Source organism: Lepidochelys kempii, chromosome 4 (assembly GCF_965140265.1).
Source record: "Lepidochelys kempii isolate rLepKem1 chromosome 4, rLepKem1.hap2, whole genome shotgun sequence".
NCBI lineage: Eukaryota > Metazoa > Chordata > Testudines > Cheloniidae > Lepidochelys > Lepidochelys kempii.
In genome coordinates, this window is record NC_133259.1 from 39,991,889 (window position 1) to 40,015,502 (window position 23,614).

General features: G+C 37.3%; 1 protein-coding gene across 15 annotated transcripts in view; it reads left to right on the plus strand.

Annotated features, from left to right (window-relative positions):
* The window catches only part of BLTP1 (bridge-like lipid transfer protein family member 1), a 246,599-nt gene that overhangs the window by 164,327 nt on the left and 58,658 nt on the right, over positions 1 to 23,614 (plus strand). For 14 of the 15 annotated variants that reach the window (XM_073341054.1, XM_073341048.1, XM_073341041.1 and 11 more), the window contains 13 exons: positions 444 to 619; positions 1,502 to 2,208; positions 3,111 to 3,356; positions 3,711 to 3,804; positions 5,533 to 5,583; positions 9,228 to 9,434; positions 9,590 to 9,828; positions 14,610 to 14,854; positions 15,871 to 15,976; positions 19,951 to 20,048; positions 20,376 to 20,561; positions 22,074 to 22,242; positions 22,814 to 23,025. In XM_073341054.1, coding sequence (XP_073197155.1) covers positions 444 to 619; positions 1,502 to 2,208; positions 3,111 to 3,356; positions 3,711 to 3,804; positions 5,533 to 5,583; positions 9,228 to 9,434; positions 9,590 to 9,828; positions 14,610 to 14,854; positions 15,871 to 15,976; positions 19,951 to 20,048; positions 20,376 to 20,561; positions 22,074 to 22,242; positions 22,814 to 23,025 — 2,736 coding nt within the window. The remainder of the gene's footprint in view (positions 1 to 443; positions 620 to 1,501; positions 2,209 to 3,110; positions 3,357 to 3,710; positions 3,805 to 5,532; positions 5,584 to 9,227; positions 9,435 to 9,589; positions 9,829 to 14,609; positions 14,855 to 15,870; positions 15,977 to 19,950; positions 20,049 to 20,375; positions 20,562 to 22,073; positions 22,243 to 22,813; positions 23,026 to 23,614) is intronic. The other variant, XM_073341044.1, reaches the window with a different exon arrangement.

Below are 23,614 nucleotides of genomic sequence, written 5' to 3' on the forward strand. Positions count from 1 at the left end.
GCTAGGGGATTTGTGATAAACTGAATCTGGGTCTTTTGTGTGGAGGGCCTTCCTCTGCAGACTCCTTTCCTTGCCCAGTCAGAAAGCTGGGGCTGCAATTGGATGGAACCCCCTCATCTAGCTATAAATTTAAAGCAACCAGTGGCTGAGGTAAACATGCTGCATAAGAGTTTTACTGGGCTTTTTGGGATAAATAGGTTCACTACATTTCTTCTCTGTCTAAATCTTGGATTTGTACTTTTTAACAGCAATACAAATTAAATGAAATTTAAAAGGAAATCTTTTTTATTTTACAATTTATATAGTTAGCTTATCACAAATACCCTCGTTTTATGATTAATAATAATAATAATAAAAATTAAAACTCATTTCTGAAGCCGAAAAACAGAAGTATAAAAATATCTAGACAACAGAACTAATTCAGAGACCTTATATTTTTTTAGGTTGTTTTCAAACCTCTTCTGAGCCATACAGGAATTCAGTCTCAAGACGCAGTGCCACTGTGCTATAGAATGTATTTCGGAGAGTATCTTTCATTCTCAGGGACTTTGGACTGTCTCAGGGCAGACATTGTTGATTCAGATACAACAAAAGAGAGAAAAAGCAAGAGAGCACGAAGGTATATTATTAAATAATTATTTTTAAATTACATATATATGTGTAAAAAGAAAAGGAGGACTTGTGGCACCTTAGAGACTAACCAATTTATTAGAGCATAAGCTTTCGTGAGCTACAGCTCACTTCTTCAGATGCATATCGTGGAAACTGCAGCAGGCTTTATATATACACAGAGAATATGAATACAGACTAACACGGCTGTTACTCTGAAACCTGTCATATATATGTGTAAGAGTACAGAAATTGCTTTTTCACCATTTCAAGTTCTGTTTTGACTTTCTGAAACACATCCTCACAGAATGGGAAAACAGTCTTTCATTAAGCTTTAATTTACTTTCACCTGGAAAAGCTACATCCAAATGATTTTGATATCTTCATATTTCACTTTTAGAAATATAGGTGCAACCTCAGAGACCCAGCTGCTTATTCAGGTTTGAGGTCTACAACAGAAAAGGCTGGAGAGAGGAGGTGGGGCTAAGGGGATGGGAGGTAGAGATGTTGACAAGGTTTAGGATGTTCCAATCCTGTAATGTAATTGTCATTTACTGAATAAAACTATATTACTTCTTTGTTTGCAAAACATCTTAGACAAAACTGGATGGTAAAATTGACAAATTACACATTTCATACAATAAAATATTGAACCAAAATGACTTTCACTTCTATTGTTTCTACTGTAGCCAATATATTGTATAATATTGGAAAACTATATAGTAAAAAATGAATAAACGATAATGCAGAGGTGGTCTCCTGAAGGAACTGAACGTTGTTATATTACTAGTTTATTGAACTTTTTATATAAAAGCTATTTAATGCTGGCCTTCTCTTTTTAAAAAATCCTTAACTTTTATCTTTTTTTTTTTTTTTTTTTTTTTTTGGTTAGGCAAGGAGCTGTCAATCTTCCCCCACTTGAATTCAAACCAGCATTGATGTTGGAAACTTTTAGCATTAGTGCTGTTGTAATGGAGAAGTCAATGTGTACACCCCAAAACTCCACCAATGCCCTTTCTTTTCATGACCTGAACAAGCGTTACTATAATACTTTTCACTGTAATTTTACAATTTCCTGCCAGTCCATAAGCCAGCACGTAGATATGGCACTGGTTCGGCTTATTCATCAATTCAGTACAATGATAGATGATATTAAAGCTACACAGACGGACATCAAACTCAGCAGATACACTGCTGGGTCGGCCTCTCCAACACCTACCTTTAAAACCCGCAAACATAGAGACTTTCGCTCTTCTGACTTTAGCCGCAGCTCCCGAGGAAGCATTAATGGAGGCAGCAGAGTAAACAACACAAAGAACAAAAGAACCAATAATGAGAACAATAAAAAAGAATCTCGAAACAAGAATTCTCTTGGGAGATCAGAAAGAAGAACTTCTAAAGTATCCAGGAAGGGTTCAAAGGATGTGGTTGATCACATGACCATTCATATGGATGACTCAGATTCAATTACAGTGTCAGAACAGAGTGAGCCCTCTGCAGAGTGCTGGCAAAATATGTATAAACTGCTGAATTTTTATTCACTTATCTCTGATCCAACAGGGATTTTAGAAAAATCATCTGAAACTTTTGGGCCAACAGGTGAGATGTTTTAGGGTTGAAAATAATTTAATTTACATAGATTTTTGTAGTATTGGATTCTGATAGATTTTACAAATGGGAAGATTCTTTCCTAAATGATTTACTAAAAGTTGTCAATATTTGTGTAGTTCTGCTCAGAAAAATGACTGTAAAATGGAATTATTGAGTTCAGGTTGGCATCTTATTGGCTTCCAAACAAAATGTTTCCTGTTTGCAAGTAAACTTCTGATTTGCTAAGTGAGGGAAATCCATTTAATTGACAAATGATAATATCCATACTTCTCTACATGTAAATTCCATTATTACATTTCTTTTAATGTTATGTTTAAAGTGTTTAAAAGGAAACTTATCCACCAAAACTAAATTACTAGAGATTTCTGGCCATTAAACTGACCAGAAATATTAAGGAAATCTAATTAAAGATGAAATATTTCAAGGAGGCAAATTTCTCCTGTTTTTTTTTTTTTTTAAATGGGGTTTACCTGTCTAAAATCTCTCACACCACTTTTTAAGTGAAGGGAGCTATGCCTAATAACTAGGCACAATGGCCGCTGCTCATTATGAAAGCTGATATCTAGTCACATAGGCATGCCAGTGTATTAAATACTCATTCTAGGCTGTAACATTCAGCAAATATTTTTAGTTCAAGGGGATCAGCAATTGTTAGCAGTACAATAATGAAATCATCTGTAGTTATAGTTATTATTTAATCTTTAATGACTTGGTTTTTGCTCAGTTGTGACAACGTTACTGGACTGATGTGAGTGACATACCAATGGTTAGCCAGAATGTCGCCGCCTTATACAGGAAATAATTCCTAGTTTCAAATACAAATTTAAATAGGTTTCACAGTAGATCATTTACTCAAGTTTTCACTGAATAATTGGTATATATTTGTGCAGGTGTTCGGAGCCCTACTGAACCTGCATGTAGAGTTGTGTTTGAGAATGAACAGGACAATAGCAGCTTGAGCAAGACACAGAGGAAGCGCAGTCTTGTTACTTCTGAACCTCAGCACGTGACTCTAATAGTTTTTGGAATAGGCATGGTGAATCGCACACACCTTGAAGCAGATATTGGTGGACTAACAATGGAATCAGAGCTGAAGAGGATTCATGGAAGTTTCACACTAAAAGAAAAAATGAAAGGTGGGAGAGGCTTTTCTTTGACTAGTAAACATCTTCCAGCCAGGCAACAGCAAATGTATGTAATTATGGTGTAAAAATACCTAAGTTTACATAAAATATTTCTTATGTAACATTTATTTAAAACTTCAAAAAACTGAAATATAATGAAAAAACTTTTAGAAAATGAAAGTGTAGCTTACATTTTTGCAACTTTCCTTCACCAGCTAGTGTTTAAATGTGAGGCTATTTAATACAATTATCAAACATTGTGACATTTACGTTAGCTTGTACTGTATTTTGGCAAGCAATTGACATATATGGAAGTATTTTACTATATTCCAGTATTTCTAAAGTATTTTCTCTTTCCTCTTAAAGATGTACTGCACCAAAAGATGACTGAGACCTGTGCCACTGCTCATATAGGTGGTGTTAACATTGTTCTGCTGGAGGGAATTACACCAAATATCCAGTGAGTGTGAAGCCAAAAACAATTTAAAAATAACAAAAACACATTTGTATAGAAATGGAGAATCAGCTGTATGTACAGAGAAACGTATGGGACTTGCTGTGGAGGCCGGGGCCCTGATCTTATAATGAGGTCTGAATCCATGCAGTCCCCTTTAAGTAAGTAGAGCTCTATGGGCAGCCATGTAGAGCTTGTTGTTGGAATGGGTCTCAAGTCTGGGTCCTAAAACTAATTTTTATACAGACACAGACAAGGTTTTTTAAACTAAAGCATAATTTTTTTGTTTCATGACAGCATTTATAGTGAGAGAGCCATTTTTCTTGTCCAGACAATATACAGTGCAAACATTTGTATTTGGAGTAAATCCTGCTTGCATTACATAAATAATTCCATAAAAGTTAATGAGACTATTTGTGTGAGTACAATGAACAGTATTTGGGCTATGGTGAACATACAGTCATCTATAATTATGGCCCCAATCAGTTAAACCCTTAGGTATATACTTAACTATACAGATATGAATACTCCTGTGGACTTCAGTAGGTCTACTCCCATTAGCAAAGGGTATGTGCAGAAGAGTTTGCAGGATCATTGCCTAAACAAATGAATGGTTGGATTGTGAAAAATGGTAGGAAATAGATCCACTGAATAAAAATATTTTTGCACAACATCATAGCTTTCTCCTGCCTTGTGTGTACACAATTTTCTCCTGCTTTGTGTGTACACAGTGACTCAATGACATTATGTGTATCTGCAGTTATTTCTATAATGTTTCTAATAATTACTTTTTAAAAGTTTGTAGAGTTCCTTGAATGGTACACAGAGGTTCTTAAATCAGAGTATTTAATCTTTTAATGCTGATTCTTCCCATATGAGATCTTCTTGCTTCAGAAAGGATGAACTTTTTGACCCCTCATGTTGCATGGTCCTTTAAATTACTTTACCTCTATAAGGTCTGTTCTTTACCCCTATACAACTGACAAAATTTTAAAATATCACCTTTTACGCATGAACATCTAGAATGACTTGCTCAATGTCCATGCAGTTTGCACTTTTGCTATGTTCACAAACTTAGAAGTGCATGCTTGTTTTTCTTTCTTCCTTTCCATTTGAATCTCTTTATATTTGAGTTGCAGAGCACTACAAATAAAATTACAATTTTTCATAATGTAAAATCACTGTCACGCCGTTTCTCAATGTTAGTTGGGTAACCCTCAGTATGCTACTTTGGCCTTTAAAATATGCATAGTGATGAGATGACTAAGGAGACTGTCTCATGTGAAAAGTCACTCATGTCTCATTTTTAAAAATAATTCTTGTCAAGTTCTCTCCACTATATAAATTCTAACTAAATATTGCAATATTGTTTTCTGTACTAAAAACCTGTATTTTTGATATTGTCCATACCCAAATTGCTAAACATACATACATATTTAACAAGTGTGAATAAAAGCTCTGAACTGTCAGCCATGTAATACTTTAGATGATGGCTGAAATTAATGTTTCTGTTCAATGCAGTGTCTCTGATCTTGCACACAGAAAAATAGGGATGCAACAAAATGGGAAAAATTACTAAAGTTTCTAAAAACCAGTGTCAACTTGTTAAAATTTAATATATTTTTAGATAATTTGTCATATTGTGGGTTACATATATTTAACTAATTTTGCATGAATGTTTATTCTTTATTTGCTTTTTGTTTTTCTTGCTTTCTCTTCAATCTTCATCTGTAGACTGGAGGATTTTCCTACATCTCCTACAAGCACAGCCAAACAAGAGTTTCTGTATGTCATATTATTATGTTTAATGGACTTGCAATTAGCATTGTGTTGTGTAGTTAAAGGCTGCATTATTACTGTGTTTGAGTGTAGCCAGTTGCTGCTTCATAACGTTCTAGTTTAATAAACAATAAACTCTAAATTAGTTAGTATGGTCCACTAATTATATACTAAGAAAATTTATGGGTGTTCATTGAACAGTTTACCCTTTTGCCCAATTGTATGCACTGTGCTATAGTTGCTGAAGAACTAGACTGGTTCTAATAACTATTAAAGCCTAATTCTTTGGCCGTTCTTTACGCTGCTACTATATGTTTTAATGATATGAAATCGTGCTGATCCAGGTAAGAGAACAGGTTAATTAGACCATTCTTATCCCACTGTGGGCCTGCTCTTATTGATTTCACTGTGGATTTTTTGTCTTTACTTATCTTATTCTTGCATCTAATAATTCAATATTTGAAACTATAAGTACACATATTAGTTATCTTTAAAAGATACTGTTCTATTTAATACTTACAGAACTTCCAAATCCATTCCCTAACTTGCACATGTACAGGGGACCCTGTGCCCGTGAGTCTCCCCTTCCCATATAGAAATGGACTATGTTGTCTTCATGTTCACTTTCTCCCTTTCCCCTGCCCTCAGATCCAAAGAAGGTCTTCCACAACTCTGGGACTTCACACCAAGAAAAAAGGTTGGGGGTGGGAAGTAGGCTAGTGGTCAAAACTGTTAAGTTCTTGTCCCTCATTGACTCTGCAGACATCCGGGCAAAAATGTAGATGTGGGCAGAAACTGTATTTTCCAAAACAGCTACTTGGTGGGGAGTCCCTTCTTACCATTGATCAACCCCACATACCTTTGCGGGGACTCTGGGGCAACTACCGTATGCAGAAGTCTGTGGGCGTGAGGGGTGGGGATAATGCTGTGGGATACAGACTTGGCACAGAGCCTTCATGTAGATATCATCTGGCCTTCTGCTGATTTCTCCTTTCTAATCTCTCCCAAGTTCTGTTGTGTTTGGGGGCTGGCACTGTAGCCTGTTTGATGGTGAGGAAATCCTTCCCATCTTTTCCTTCTTCCTCCTTCTCCCGCCCAGTTTAACTGGTTCAGGAAGTACTGCAGAATGGAACCTTGGAGCAATTTTCTCCCCTTCAGCCTACTTCCACAGGTTTTCCCATAGAGCTATGAGTTCCTGTTTGCCAAATCACCTTCCAGCTGTTCCCTTTTAAAATGACAATCTATAGAACTGATCCAATACGACAAAAACTACTACTTGAATGAATTATTTGCTGAATAGCTGCAGTGTTTGTTTAATAACATTTGAATAATATTGAGCTAGCTCTAGTGCTATATATATTTTTTTTGTTAGATGTATAATGCTTGGAATGAATGAATAGGATGGTGTTTTAAGTGTTCTGAAGCCCTGCTTTCCATGTTGGTATTATCTTAGAGCAGACACTTATAGTAAGATACTTTAATTAAATGAAAAATTAAGTACTTGCCCAGGGAGCACAGTTAACTTAGTTGTTAGATATAAAGGAGGTCTAGATTTGTGAGTTTTGAGCTTCAAGTCTGGAACCAGTGAAATGTGGGTTTCTGTCATTTAATTTAATTACATTGGCTCTGTATTTGTTTTTGTGATTTCCTCCCCCTCCCCCCCGCCCCTTTCTGGTACATTAGCTTAATGTTTTTCTTTAAATTGTATTAGAAATACTGCTCATGTTTCAGCACCAAGACGGTGTACATTCAGATGTTGTTTTTAAACAGGGAATTTTTTTATCATAGAATCAAACAGTGAATATTTTAATGCTGACTATGACACTTTTTCAACAAATTGTGTAGTGGATGATTGCGTTGGCGTCTTGGCATAGATTGAGGAAACTGCTTCAATGTTCCTTCTTGCTGAGAGTTACACTGATGATGACTGAACAGCTAGTTGAGTCAATATTTTGAAACATTGATGTAAGGAATTTATTCTGGGCTGACTCGCATCCTTATGGTGCTGGAGTGTTGAGTGGTTGTGGGAAAGACATAGGTAGGGAACATAATTCTGTCCCCTGTTAATTTCTGCTTGGAATGAGATTTACAGGAACGCTAACATAAACAGAGCGGTATTTTTTTGTGTTGGCCACATGTGTTTTATATTTTTTAAAAGCTAGAACAAAACACACACATCCAATTTTGAAGGAAAGCATATTTGCCTAATACTGTTGTGAAAACATTAATGAACAAATTGGGACTTTTCCTCCTTGGAAGTGTGTCTTCCACATTTCTGTGAGAGTACCTTATAATAAAATTAAACAACCCTCTCTACCCCTGAATTTTAATCCATGACAATCTGGGTCCCTTAAAGCTGCTGCCTTCCTTCTAGCCATGGGATCCTGAACAAGAACTTGTTTCAACTCCCAGCAATATCTCTTCTTAATCTGATAACCTAGTGTTAGAACAGATGTTTGGAAGACCTGTGACTGAATTAGAGTGACACAGTTCTCTCCTGCTGTGAGCAGAAAAAACACTGCCTTTGTTGTACTCCCACCTCTTGGGTTCTTTGAGCTAGCTGGGCCTTTGGCATAGTGTTGGAGAATAACACTTGAAATAACTTTTAATTACTTTAACATTTCCCCTGGGAAGATAATCTACATAAATACTATGAGATCAGGTTGCCCAAATATTAAATCCCATTTTTCCTCTTAACTTTATCATTGTAATATTAATACTGTGAAGAATATTACAGTTATAACCCTTAGAGAAAATTGCTGCTCAAATCATCTGAGCTGAAAGTTGAAAATTTCATTCTATACTAATTGGCAAACTATGTTGCTAATATATTGCCTCTTCTAAATTATATTCCTATCATATGTATTAAACCCTAATAGTGTATGCCATAGTACTTGAAATCTTGTCTGAGTAAAATTCCAATAACTGACCACAAAGATGAGAAATAGTCATGGATTTGTTGTTCTTTATAACATGGTTGTTGAAGATGAAAAACACTGGTAGAATTACAAACACATAGTGCAATTGTGTTTCTTTCACAGCTGTATTATATGATGACACCTTTGAAATTAGTGTAGTTTGAAGTTTACATTTGTGAAGTTAGGGCTATTTAAACTTGAATATTCCTACACCAAAAAAGCAAATTGTTTGCTACATATTAACTGCAAATTGAGACAGAATCCTGTCCAGTAGTCTAGTAGTTGTTAAAATAAAGTCTCTCTGAGTAGCTGTCACTATAGAGGATTGTTTAAAATTCTTGAGGAAAAAATGAGGATGAAATAGGTGAGAGAGAATCACAATTGTGTTCATTGTATGTATAGTGTGTGTATGCAGTCTGTGTGTAGTCACAAATTATCTTATATTTCATTCTTATAATAGTTGAACAGACATTTTGCTATGCATGCCTTATAATTTTGTTAAATGTAATAAACAGCATAAACTGGATAGTTGCTTATACAGCATGTACTGCATCTGCGTGTGCATAAATAGAAACTAAGTAGGCATGTATATTGTTTATAAATTGCTAATACACATGTATTCATCTTAATACTCGATGATTCAGCTAATTTGTTGTTAAAAAGCTATGTCAGTGTATATATTTAAATATTTTGAGAAAAGGATGCAAATAACCATATTTTGTTGTTTGTTAGAACTGTAGTCAAATGCAGTATTGCCAAATCACAGGCTCTTTATAGTGCCCAACGAGGATTGAAAACAAATAACGCTGCAGTGTTGAAAGTGGGAGCTATCAGCATCAACATTCCTCAACACCCTGCCACTCTACACAGCATGATGGTGCGCAGTTCTCACCAGCTTTCCAAACAGATCTCAGACCTCATCAGGCAACCATCAACAGCGTAAGTTTTGCTTTATTTGCCATCCTGTATGGACCTATCTTACTTTCTATTCTCTTATGGGCTAATGCTGCTCTGTGGGAGAATCGGGCCAACACTGTATAATAAATGCATTAGGATATCTAATAGTTGTTTCTCGTATCTCTTCTTCTAAATAGCCCACAGCCTCCAAAAGAAGATGTTGCAACTCCATTGCCCTCTGAAAAGACACCAACAAGTGTTAATCAGACTCCAGTTGAAACCAATGAATTTCCACAGCTGCCAGAAGGCTTAGAGAAGAAGCCCATAGTTCTTAAATTCAGTGCCATGATAGATGGTATAGCTATTGGAGCAGCACTCTTGCCATCTCTAAAAGCAGAATATAAGATGGGAAGAATGAGAAGTCACGGAATGACAGGTAACCATGGGCGCTGACTCCGACGGAAAAATATTAGCGGATGCTAACACCCTCCGGTAGCCAAGCTCCCCTTCCTCTCCCCTGCCCTAGACTTGCCAGTGGCCCTGCCAATCAATTCCTCCTCCTCCCTCCCAGCGCCTGCCACCTGCAGTGGATCAGCTGTTCCACGGCGTGCAGCAGGCACTGGAAGGGAATGGGAGGAGCAGGGAAAGGGTGCGCTTAGGGGAGGGGGCAGAACAAGGAGGAGCGGGGGCAGGAAGAGGGGGACATAGTGGGGATTTGAGGGAAGTGGTGGAGTAGGGGCAGGACCTGGGGCTGAGTTGGGGTTGAGAAACCCCCAGGGACAGCTGGAAGCCAGTACTCCGTGAAACTTCGAAAAGATCACGGTCACTTTTTAATATTGATTTCACTAGAAAAGATCAAATGTGACATTATGGGTTCCTATTCAGTTTTATGGTAATTATACCTTTTTAATCCAGTTGCTCTTTGTTTTTCCTTGTGGCTATGAATTTATATGAACAGGTTAGTATGAGAGAATTTATATTAATAAGGAACCAGAATATAGTAAAAATCAATCCTGCAGATATGACTATTTAGTGTATTAAAATAAAATAGGAGGCTAGTTCTAGTAGATTTTCTTATAAAGATTAATTGCACAAGGCATAGGCCAGTGAGGACAGATACAAAGATCTGGAATTTTTGACCAAGTGGCTGCAACTTCATTAATTCCATAACAGGATAATTTCTCAGGCAACCTGTCCTAGCAGCAGTGAAACCAGAAAGAACATCAATGCTCCTACCTTCTTTCTATTGGCTGTGCATATCCTGAGCATCACTGTCCCAGGTCTTAACAACTCCCTGTCATAGTCTGTTTTACCCCAACGTTTATCATGGCTTGCAATCTAGAACAGCTTACTGCCTGGGAACCCCTGATCTCATAGTGATGGCTCAGGTTTTTCCACAAATCCAACCTCTTTTCCTGAGAAAACTGTGTTGATGCCTAATTCTTAAGGGAAGAATGGAGGCATCCCAAACCCGCCCAGGCTCTGTGATTTTTGGGAGAACCAATCACAACCATTATCTGCCTTGGTGGAAAGTGAGGTTTGAAACCTCTGCTGCCAGGACCTACTAGACAAAGCTGTGATTCTGTGAAATAAAAAGCATATTAATAAACCAAACAGAATTCATACTGATTCATCAAAAAGCACTGTTGTGTACGCTAACTGCAAACTGACCACATAATTTGCACACCAAGAGTGGAAAATATATGAACACCACATCTAGAAGCGTGAAAGTTACTGAAAGGTAAGTAACCCATTTCTCCAGTTAGGTGTCAACATGTACGTCATGTGCAAGAGATTGGAGTGTTTTGAATAGCAGTGTCTGTTAGGGCCATGCATGTGTTCTGTGCCACCGTGTGTTCCTGTGCAACAGCATAAAAGGCAGAGCAGCCAGGACCGTCCCTCAGTTCCTTGTTACTTCCTACGGCATCAAGACAGAACCTAACAAGTATCTGACCCAGTACTCCTGTGAGCTCCAAAACCTGTGTTTTTGTGCCTATTGCTACCCCTTATGATGGATTCTAAGCAGTCAGATTTGAAACCCTACCTATCCTGTGACTGCCTCATCCCCCTCATAAATGGACACAGTTGATGATTTTTCTTCTTGGGACAGAGCCACATCCTGGACAGGTGTTCTGTGTGCCAGTTGTCTCCTTAAAGATTCTCAAGTCCAGGTACGCTTGGCTCAAATTACAGTTGATAGAGAAGTCCAAGCTTTTGACCTTGAGGAGATGCTAACAGCTACACTGGAGTCAAATCAGTTTTGGCCAGCACTTCCACCAAAATCTAAGGCCAGAGAGAGGAGGGAACTGAAGAAAGTCAGTGTTGAGACTGCTGATGCCAATCTCAGCACTGCCAACTTCAGCACCAACAGGTCTGGCGCCTAGTCCCCTGGCACTGAAGAATGACTACAGGAGGCAAGGCAGGATGGAGTACAAACATAGTTCCAAGCATTATGTGGACTCCACGTGCCACTCTTCCAAAGACAAAGCCACCAAACTCTTTATGATTTCCAAATTGGAGGAGGCCAGCTGGTCAGTCAGTGTGGCACATGGGGATGAAGGCCCGGTGCTGACCTTGTTACTGGGCATGGCAACTGGCACCAGTAGCTGAACCTGTCAAGGATTAGTGTTCCACACCAAAGCAGAGGCTTGCACTGAGGCCTACACCACTCTTTGGCCCTCCATTTGAGGAAGCATACCTCTCATCACCTTCTTCGACCTACTCATTCTCACTGTCTCAGGTAGAGATCACTCTCACCTACCATCAGAGAGTGTTGTGACCCTAAGCAGGGTTCTGGAGGCTATCCATTTTGAGCTCCACTTCTAAGGAGATGTGAATGGCACTGGATCAGACAACATCAACCCAGTCATTACCTCTGTAGCTTACTGCTCTGTCTGTATTGGCCATATTGGGACCCACTGTTGCATATGTCCCAGAGCAGATCCCCCTCCCATGCCTCAAGGAGGAAATCCTACTCCCCAGCAGCATCAATAGATGGCCACCCAGAGGCTGACATCGGCATCTAGGAGTAGACAATAATGAAGGGAGAGTAACAATATCAATCCCCATCTCAGGAATCCTCATTGTTGCCAGATGAAGTGGTGGCAATTGTCCCAGTGCCTGTGGTTGATGACACTGGCTTTCCAGGACCTCCTGTCCTAAATCACAGAGACTCTGGATGTTGAAACCACACTAACCTAGGAGAGGTCTCTTAAGCTCTTTGATATACTGAGGTCAACACCCCTGGCCATGTTTGTCTTCATGATCAACAAAGACATACTTACACTGGTAAAGGGTCTGTGGCAGACCTCTGCCATTCTGCCCCCTACATCTAACTGAGTGGAAGAGAGGTACCAGGTGCTTCCAAAGCACTTTGAACACTTGTGCATACACCCAAATGCTGTCTCTGATCATGTTGGCAGTCCAAGAAAAGTCTGGGCCACAAAAGGACCCTGAATAAAGCTCAACTTCTTCAGGATATATTCCTCCGCTTCATTGCAACTTTGCATTACAAATTACCTGGCCATGTTCTGATCCATGTCCACTTGTACAGCCACCGTTTAACCTTCTTACACTCTCCGTCAGTTTCTTCCTGTTTTTCTGTAGGATTTTGAACAAGAAGAGGGAGGCTTTCCCAGATGAGTAAGTTACATACGAAGGAGGAGGACATCATTCAACTCCCAGAGCAAACAGCCTGAATATCCTCCATGGAGAAGATCTTGATGCTCCACGAGATGGCCATCTTTGTCCTTTGTTCACCATGCACAGTCACAGAGTCAGCACGTGTGATGGGAGTATTTGGCTCTAATGTGGCTCCCGTCAAAAGCCTGCCAGCACTTTAAGGAACTGTCTTGCCCCTCTCCAACACTCTTGGCCCTGGTCTACACTAGGACTTTAGGTCAAATTTAGCAGCGTTAAATCGATGTAAACCTGCACCCGTCCACACGATGAAGCCCTTTTTTCCCTGACTTAAAGGGCTCTTAAAATCGATTTCCTTACTCCACCCCTGACAAGTGGATTAGCGCTTAAATTGGCCTTGCTGGGTCGAATTTGGAGTACTGTGGACACAATTCAACGGTATTGGCCTCCGGGAGCTATCCCAGAGTGCTCTATTGTGACCGCTGTGGACAGCACTCTCAACTCAGATGCACTGGCCAGGTAGACAGGAAAAGAACTGCGAACTTTTGAATCTCATTTCCGGAGACTGTGGGATAGCTACCCACAGTGCAACACTCCGGAAGTCGACGCTTGCCTCGGTACTGTGGAAGCACTCCGCCGAGTTAATGCACTTCATGCACTTAGAGCATTTTTTGTGGGAACACACACACTCGAATATATAAAACCGATTTCTAAAAAAACGACTTTTATAAATTCGACCTAATTTTGTAGTGTAGACATACCCTTGGTCTACTGTCACAACAGACAAGTGGGTATGGACATTTTGCCTATGACTACCCTATTCATTTCCACAGTTGACCCTCCCCCCCCCCCCAGCCCAGTTGCTCTTCACAAGAGTAACCTTTCTCACAAGAGCCTGTTGCAAAACACAGTGACCGTAGAGGGAATATCTCAGGCGTAAAGAGAAGAGGCGGCTTCTGCTCATAATATTTCCTTATCCCAAAGAAAACAGGGGCCCTTTGTCCTTTCCTAGACCTCAGGAGACTGAATAAATATATACACCACCTCAGATTCAAAATGGTGACACGTCAGTCATTCCATCCAAGATGAGCACTTTCACATAGCCATTCACTTGGCCCATAGGAAGTACTTGAGATTCACAATGGAGCCAAATCACTACTAGTACAAGATATTGCCATTTGGACTCTCCACAACACCAAGAGTTTTTTAAAAATACCGAGGAGTGTTAGTATATAGAGTTTTGTGGTCCCTGATGAGATGAAACTGTTATGAATGAATGAGGTTGTCTTGAGTTTATTTTCACAGGTTATCAGTACAGATACAGAGTTGGGTTGTTTTGACTACCTTAACTATGCATTTACATAATTCCAAATGTTTGGATTTTTAAAAAAATTTAATTAGGTTAAAAACCCAAGAAATTGAGAATTAATTGTTTATAACCGTTACATTACTGTGCTCTCAATCTTGCCTCCAGTTTGAGCTTTCAGTTTGGTTCCACTAATTTTCTTAACTTCTATAAGTTTGAAATATTTGTTCTTTCTGGGCCAACATTATACATACTTTTCTCTTTCTTGACAGGTGCTCAAACAAGGTTTACATTTGAACTTCCAAATCACAGATTACGATTCACATCAAAAGTTTCTGCCACTGATATGTCTACCATTCCTCCTTCAGCAAGTCTTAATCTTCCCCCTGTCACTATGTCAGGCAAATATGTCATGGAGGAACATGACACCTATTCAGATCAAATATGGAGTATAGATGAGCTACCTACTAAACAGGGCTATTATCTACAAGGGAACTATTTACGTTGCGTGGCTGAGGTAGGCATTGAAGAAAGCCAATTTCTTTGTTACTTCAATTAAGTTTCATACAGTATTTTTATATATATTCCTGTTTGGCATGCTTCCTAAACTCCTTGGTTGGTATTTGCTCTCACATTTGAGACTTCTGATGATCTGTATGCTTCTCAGAGAATTCCAACATGCTGCTGTGTTTTTGTATTTCCCAATCTAACCTTTGCTGCTTTCTGCTTCCAGACACACCTTACCAGTGTAGAGATTTAGCCTTGGTTTGAATTTACTCTAAATGTGTTACTCTGATTAGTAACAGAATTGTGTTTCTATTTTCCATTTAAAATTTGACTAATATTAGGAAGTATTTAAATTTAAAGTTTTTTTACCAAACTTGTTTTCAATAAAGTTAAAGAATACAGAGCATGGTAACAGTTGTTAGAAAATTCCCAGTGTAGAAATAATATTTCTTAAAGCATCAGAGTTCAGAGTTAATAACTAGGTTTATCAGGTATTGCACATATCAGTAGTGTTTTTCTTCAAGAGCATTTAGAATAAAGGACCTTGGGAGTCAGGACACATGGCTTCTGTTCCCAGTTCTGTTAACAATTTACTATATGACACGAAGCAGTTCATTTAACTTGCTTATGCCTTAGTTAAGCCTTCTGTAAAGCTGGTCAAATTATACTTACCATTTGGACGTTACAAAAAGCTGAATGAGCTTTGCAATTCTCTGTTGTTGATAATTCAGTACTGGTATTCTGCCTTTGCTCCTATTATAGTAGTTGACATAACGCACTTTCCCCCTTATTTATTGTTACTTACTTATAATCAAAAAATTATACTAGAGAAAACTGTTCCACATACAGTGGCACAATTAAAAAATCATTGTTTACTAACAATAATTACATCAATGTATCTGACATTATGTGCCATTGTTATGCTGTATTCTGATGCAGTCAGTACTTAAAACGGTATTGCATTGACCACAGATATCACACCTATATTATAAAATTTTACAAAATAATCTTCATATTTTCTGGCAGGTTGGTTCCTTTGAACATAATCTCACAACTGACCTTCTAAATCATTTAGTATTTGTACAAAAAGTATTCATGAAGGAAGTCAACGAAGTCATACAGAAGGTGTCAGGTAAGATGAACTACCTGAGGATTTCACTAAAATTTTAGCTTGAAGACTTTTGGTGCTGCCTAACATATCTGCAATCTCTACCTGTCCCATGTATGCTGTTCTTATGTCACCAAGAACACCACCACTTTCTGGTTCCACTGTAGCACAGTAGTAGTATCAGAGGCCAGCAACACAAGGAAAAGAAGTTTGGTTAGGTAGAATTGTGGCTTTGGAGAACATTGTGGGTGACATAGTTAATCTCTTTCTTGAGTCACTGGAGCTGCCGTGCAAGGGTGCTGTCTATTAATTGCAAAAGTAATTCTACCAAACAATCCACTGAACGTTAGCATCTGTCTGTAACATTGCTTTCTGTCCAGTCAGATCAGCTTGCAGCTTTGTGAAAGTTTGCAAGAGAAAAATAGCATTCACTACAAAAAGTTACTTGAGGATTTTTACAAAGCTATATGGAAGGACATTTGATCAGGGTTAGAATGGTACAATTTGTTGTTTGTGGTAGAGTGGATAGGAAAATTAGTTTCAGAACCACGTTTGTTCTTATTATGTAAAATACTGTTTTTAGTAAATTATGCTTATTGGGTAACAAATAAAAGTGTATTAAAACAGATCCTTAGCTGGCATAGCTCCATTGACTTTCTAGGGCTATACCAATTTACCAGCTGAGAATTCTACCGCATGATTGAAGATGAAAAGCAAATGTGACTGTAATCATACAGTGACAGTTTATCACAGAAGTGTTTAAATTTAGTGAAGGAAAGCTTATTTTTCCAAAGGCCGAAAGAAATAACATGAATTGATCTGACGTGAACCAACAATGAGGAAACCTGAGAGCAAGTGACTATATATGAATTGGATTAATATTTCTTGTAGAGAAAAGTTATGGGAAAATACATCCCATTAGAACATTACATATTTCTGTAACACACTTGCTTAAATTGAAGAAAATTGGAGATATTGTCTACAGTAATAATTGGAAAATGGGTAGAGAAGTGATCTGAATAAAAACAAGTTCAAAAGCCTAATATACAAGTATAAATTAAAGTGGCACAGAAGATTTTTTTTAAAAATGTAACTAAATTAAGAATTAATGAAAAAATAAACTAGAGAACTGCATGAGAAAAAAGAAAAGGAAAGAATTAAATAAATAAAATCTAAGCTGTCTATTGAAGAATCTAGAGGCAAGGTAAAAAGCCAAAATAAAACCATCAGGCGAATAAAAGGAATAGAAGGTCCATAAACAGGCGTGTAGAGGGCTTGTATATCTGTGGAAAATAATCTTACAAAGAATAGGTAAGTGAAGAGTCCAAAAGAACTAAAATATACAAATAGCTGTTTTTAATGTACTTTTTTTAGTTTAGTTTTGTTGGGTTTTGTTTTGTTTTGTTTGTTTAGAAAGCTTTAAGGAAAATATAGAGAAGCAAGCGGACATGTTATGAGAAAAAACAGTTGCAAAGACCCAGAACAAAGGGTAACAAGCAAAATAAGGACCAAGTGTCTGGCAGCTAAATATATATAAATATATAGGTCCAGATGAGATTACCTCAAGAGAGTTTAAAGATCTAGTGGAGGAAATCTCAGAACCTCTGAAAAGAAATAAAGCATGCAAGTCAGGAGAGGTACCTATCTTTAAGAAGGGTGGGAAGGAAGAACCAGAAAAATCATCAGCTTGTTGTTTATTCCAGGCAAAATATCTCAGCATATAATAATCGGTATGAGAGTGTCTGGAAGAAAAAGCTTTAATAGTGATCATTATTCCATTAAAATAGCTTCACAGTGAAACTTAGAATATTAAAATGAGAAGGCTTCTCTGTCTTCACTGATGTTCAGTCTCCTCCCAGTTTACTGTTATCTGTGGATTTCATTAACATGCTGTTTGTTGAGTCTTCTAGATTGTAAGTGAAGCTGTTCCCAACCAATCCAAAGTCTTTTTAAAAACATTGGTATTACTATAATAGATTTTTGTATTGCTGTCTATCACAAGGCCCTAATCAGGGCTAGGCAAACATAACAAAAAGATGGTCCTTGCCATTAAAGAGCTTGTAGTCAGAATAACTTGAGTAAATTACTTGAATGTTACAATAAATGTAATAAGTGAAGGCGGTGGCTGTGGTGTCTCCTTAGTATTTTAAGGCATTCATTTTAGTGGCACATTATAAACTTAAAGTAATTAGATGAATACCAGTTAGAACAAATTAAAATACCATGGAGAAGAAGCTGGTTGATGAGCAGAGAATACAGAGCAGTCATATTTCCAAGTTGAGAGCAGCATTGGGCTGAGTACTGGTAGTGTCAATTTTGGCTCCTTTATTCTTTAAGATTTCCACTGATTCTCAAGAGGAAGGTATAAATTCAAGCATGATCAAGTTAGCCAATGACACCAAAATTAGAAGGGTAAAAAATATACGGGAAGATAGAGAAAAAGTGAAGTGGGCTTCACTCGACAGGATGGGATTCACAGCTAACGGATGTGAAGCACTACATCTCAGGGAGGGAATAGAGCTCATCTTAGAAGGGGAGGGTTGAGGGGGACTCTACTTGCAATCAGTAACTACTTAAAAAAAATAATAAATTACCTGGATGCCACAATAAAAACTACTTCGCTGAAATACCATTGCAAAAATAGCCTGAGCTCAGTGTACTTATTGAAAACTAGGAAGTTATTCTTGCCACTCTCCAGACCCGCAGTGTAACCACCTCTGGAACACTATACTCAGTTGTAGTCACTAGAATTGGGTGATATTTTTAAACTGAAACATTTTTGGCAAAAAAAAAAATGCGGTTTCAGCAGCACCAAAACATTTAACAAGTTTGTGTTGATTTTGCCAAGTTGTTTGAAACAAAAACCAAAAACTGAAAAATCTATATGTCATTTTGATGTCTTCAAACTGAAATGTTTCCATTTTTTTATTTGAATTTTGTTTTGAACTTTCCCTTAATTTTATTTTTAAAATTAACATTAAAATGCTCAGTGTTGCAATAAATCGTTTTGTTCATCCCAAAATTACTATTCTTTTCAATTTTTCAAAATTGCCAGTGATCCAAAAAATCCATCTAGCTCAGTTCTATTAGTCACCAAAGTTTAGAAAGGATATTGAAAAGCAAATAAGGGCATCAAAACTAAGTTTTGGAGGAGGATGAAATAGTCTGTGAGCATGTACACCAAGTCACTTAAAAATTTAAAAAATCACCACATTTCTGCATAATTATTTTAAGTTTGAGTGATAATAGAGATTTGAAAAATTGGAGTTGCAGGGGAGATGGAATTCTTTGTGCTACTCCAATAGTAACCCCTTTTTGTCAGCTGTGGTGGAATATTGATAGACTCTACAGAAGATACCATTGTGTCCTCATCCGAAAGGATTGTTTCTTTTATTTATAACCAGAAGTATATGTGAGGTGGGGAGGAGGGAGGCCAAAGTAAAGGTTTAAAAACATGTTCCCAAGGACACCAAAAGATTTTGCAGAGGACTCCTTCACACTCACTCTAAAGTAACTATTTGTTTTTAATCCACCTTTTTGCATACCTCTTAATAAATTTGGTCAAGTGACTGGTCCTTGTTGTTAGCTAAATTCAGTCCATATCAGGTGCTGCTGGTAAAGAGCAATTCTTTGTGATCTAAATGATACCCTTTCTCTGCAGGTGCTAGTTGTTCTGTGGGTGTTATTTGGAGAGTGCGAGAAGTCTCTGTCCATCTTAGACACCCCCCTTGACTTGATGGGAATAGGCAAAAAATGTGTTAATCTATAGTAGTGGGCCATTAGCAGTGCTACTCCCATGAGCTGAGAATACACCCCCAAGTAGGTCTTATTCTTCTGGAACTTCCAAATTTATGCTTATTATAATTCTTTACTGCAGAACTGACTGTTCTCTAATGGTTGGTTACATTCAGTGAGTCACATTTAAAGATAATTTTTATTTCTATACTGTATGAAAAATGCTCTTTGTTAAAACATTGAAAATAGTTTTTAACGTGCAGGAGGGGAGCAGCCAATTCCTCTTTGGAATGAACATGATGGTACAACAGATGGAGAGAAGCCTAAAATTCTCCTGTACTCTTTGAGCCTACAATTTAAGGTAACTTTATGACCAGTAAATCTCTCAAGCTGTTGCCAGTGGTTGAATATGTTGAAACCAAACAAATCAAAAATTTCCCTGAGATAGTCACAAATGAAATGTCAGATAACAATCAGTCAGTGTTAGACAAGGATGGAAATCTCTCTTAATTAACAAAAAGCAAGAAAGAAGCCTGTCTTTGATCTTTGTGATCTTTTGAAATGCCCTAAATGCAAAGTGTTATGGAAAAATCCTTACTCCCTTTCCTGTTTCATGTCTAAGAATTTTTTTTCACCAAGGATGCCTTTGAAGCAGATCCTAAAAAACTTTTCTTTCATTGTTTGCTAGGGAATTCAAGTGACAGCCACAACTCCATCAATGAGGGCCGTGAGATTTGAAACTGGATTGATAGAACTTGAGCTCTCAAACCGAATACAAACCAAAGCAATGCCTGGAAGTACCAGCTACCTTAAACTGTTCGGTAAATGCCAAGTGGATCTGAATCTGGCATTGGGACAAATTGTTAAACATCAGGTTAGTTGACAGCAACTCTGTGTGTGTTAGGAAAGCCTAGTAATGTTACTTCTCCATTGTTATGAAGACAAGTATCTTCTGCTTTGAAAAGAATATAACAAAACTCTCTAATCTTACTCTGCTAGGATATGACTAGCTTGATTTCTTTAGACCTCTAGTTGGAAAATATTTAAAACAATTGCTTTAGAATGCATCCACAGTTCAGAATCAATAAAGATTACCACCTAAATATATTCAGCATGTGCTGTTATGCAGTAGTTGAAATTGATTGTCTGGCATTAGAGTTGAATTTCAATGTCCTCATTAAAGATGGCTTTCAGGAAAAAGGGCTAAATGTTCACTGTGAACAGTAATTCATGATAAATCAGAGGGAGTATCAAATGTATTTTATTATAATAATTCATTTAGCACTTCTGTAACTAGGGACTAGAGCTGGGTAAATAACTGCTTTTATTGTTTGTTTGGTGGCAGTTGTGAAATATTGCAGAAAAAAATGGTTCAGGTTGAACCAGAACTGAAAAGTCCATTTTCGGATAAACCAAACATGTTTTCCTATCTAAAATGTTTTGCTTCTGGGCATTTTAAAGAACTAAATTCATAAAAATTGGGGGGGGGTAGTGGAGAAGGAGCCCCCTTTATAACTTTTTTAGTTGAGTGGTTAGGGCACAAACCTGGGTGGAGAACTGTATTTCCATCCCTGCTCCAGAGCAGATTCAAACCAGGCTCTCCCACATCTAGGGTGAGTGCACTGACCCACTGGGCTAGAAGTTATAAGATGGACTTATACTCTTATGTCTTATACTCTTATACCCTAACTCCCCCACATTGTGTGAATCAAGCCAGAAAAAAAAAATTCTGTCTGAAACTATTCAGCTAATTTGTGTCAAATTTATGAATGGTTTCCAGTGAATGAGAACTGCATTTTTCAACATAGTTTATTCATCCAAAAAAATTGCCCCACTGTATTGCAGACACTAATGGCCTAATACTTTAGTTGATCCAAATTCAAAATTTCCATTGATTTCAATGCTATTTCTAGCGTACATACCTGGAATAAGATTAGATCCTAATTTGTGAAACCTAAATCTTGATCTACTTTATTTGTCTTAAATTGGTAATTACATCTCCTAGATTCTTAAATCCACTACTATCTTCCGAAATCACTGATTTTATGGGAAATACAGTATTTAGGATTCTCTGGAGGGTCGGAAAGAGAACATAAATTTAACAAACTTGTATTCAGATGGTGGTTTTCCTCAGAGAGGATTCTGATGCATCAAGTGAATGTAGAGAGATATGTTGGCATATGTTATTTAAGAAACACAGAAAAATAACCAATATTTGCCAACTTAGGTCAAAATGTAGTAGCATATTTTTAAGAGCAATATGCTTTTTAAGAGCATATTGCAAACTGAAGAGTAAAACAAAATGGGGCATCCCCATTTTAAATTTATTATTTGTCTGTTAGTCATAATTCAATATGATTTTATTGTATTTTTCAAATGTTTTAAGGTCTATGAAGAAGCAGGTTCTGACTTCCATCAAGTTGCTTATTTTAAGACAAGAATTGGATTAAGAAATGCTCTAAGAGAGGAAATCAGTGGTTCATCAGATAGAGAGGCTGTGCTTATTACTTTGAACAGGCCAATTGTCTTTGCTCAGCCTGTGGCGTTTGACAGAGGTACTGTTGGGTGCTGTTTCTATTTCTCTTTTGCTAGAAAGTAGAGAATCATTACAAATTTGTTTTCAAATTGAACAAGTTCTGTACATTTCTTTAAAAAAAGAAATGCTTGATATTTATAAATCTGAATTTATTTGTAGTCTAAAATAAACTACAACTGTAAGTATAGTTCTCAGAGTTTGGTTAGGAAGTTTGTTGTGTACTAATGTTAATTTAGAGTAAAAAATTGAACTGATGGGAAGATGCCTTTTCAGTTGGTATAGATGAAATGGTTTATGTAAATATATACCAACATCAGCAGCATTGAGTGTATCAGCATCTTGGGTTCTGTTAACTTGGCACTCTACCCCTTAGCATTTATAATCCGTCTTATTTTATTTTGTTCTTGGCAACAAAAGCACATTGCTCCTGGGAAATAAAAGTGTGTGTGTGTACAAATATATATCCATTGTATTTTAATATATGGTGACAAGACAAAAACAAAAAAATCAAACCTTAGTCTTGTTACAATGAACAATATTTTTGTGCCATTTTATTTTAACTTTGTTGGAAACTTTTTTTCTTCATAAAGCTGTGCTATTTTGGCTGAATTACAAGGCTGCTTATGACAACTGGAATGAACAGAGACTGGCTTTACATAAGGATATTCACATGGCTACAAAAGAAGTGGTAGATATGTTACCTGGAATCCAGCAAACATCTGCCCAGGCTTTTGGGACACTTTTTCTTCAGCTAACTGTTCATGATTTGGGAATTTGTCTGCCCATCACAAATGCACCACAGGTATTTGAAAAATATCAAGAGTGGGGAGAAGTGTAGTAGATTTTTTTTGTCGAAGTAGCAATTTCTTGATATTTTATGCTTTTAGAATTTATGAAATGTTAATGTTTCCCTAGCACCATATTATACTTATGATGTGGGTAGTAGCCTTAATTTTCAAAAATGACTACTGATGGTGAGTAGTTCATTTTCCATGTGCCCAATTTGAGGCAACTTAATGGGCTCTGAGTTTTCAGAGGCTGAGTGTGCAGCACTTTGAGAATCCTTTGAGGTGTGTGAAGTTGGGCATGCTTTTTGAACATTTATGCCAGCAATTCCAGTTTAAGACCTGTTTTCAGACATTTATAATTGAAGACAAACAACAAGACCCTACAAAGTTTCTTTTTAAAAAATGTGATAAAACGTTCTGACTGACGTTTGGATTATTCAAACAAGTGATGAGCGTTATTTAGTATTTTTAATGTAATTTTCACTTGAGTAACAGTTTTGGTTGTGTTTAGACCTCGAGTTGGTCATAAACCTTGTCCAGAAAAGGATTTAAATTGTGATGTTAGCACTTATTAGCTAACACATGCTAACTGACATTTTAAGA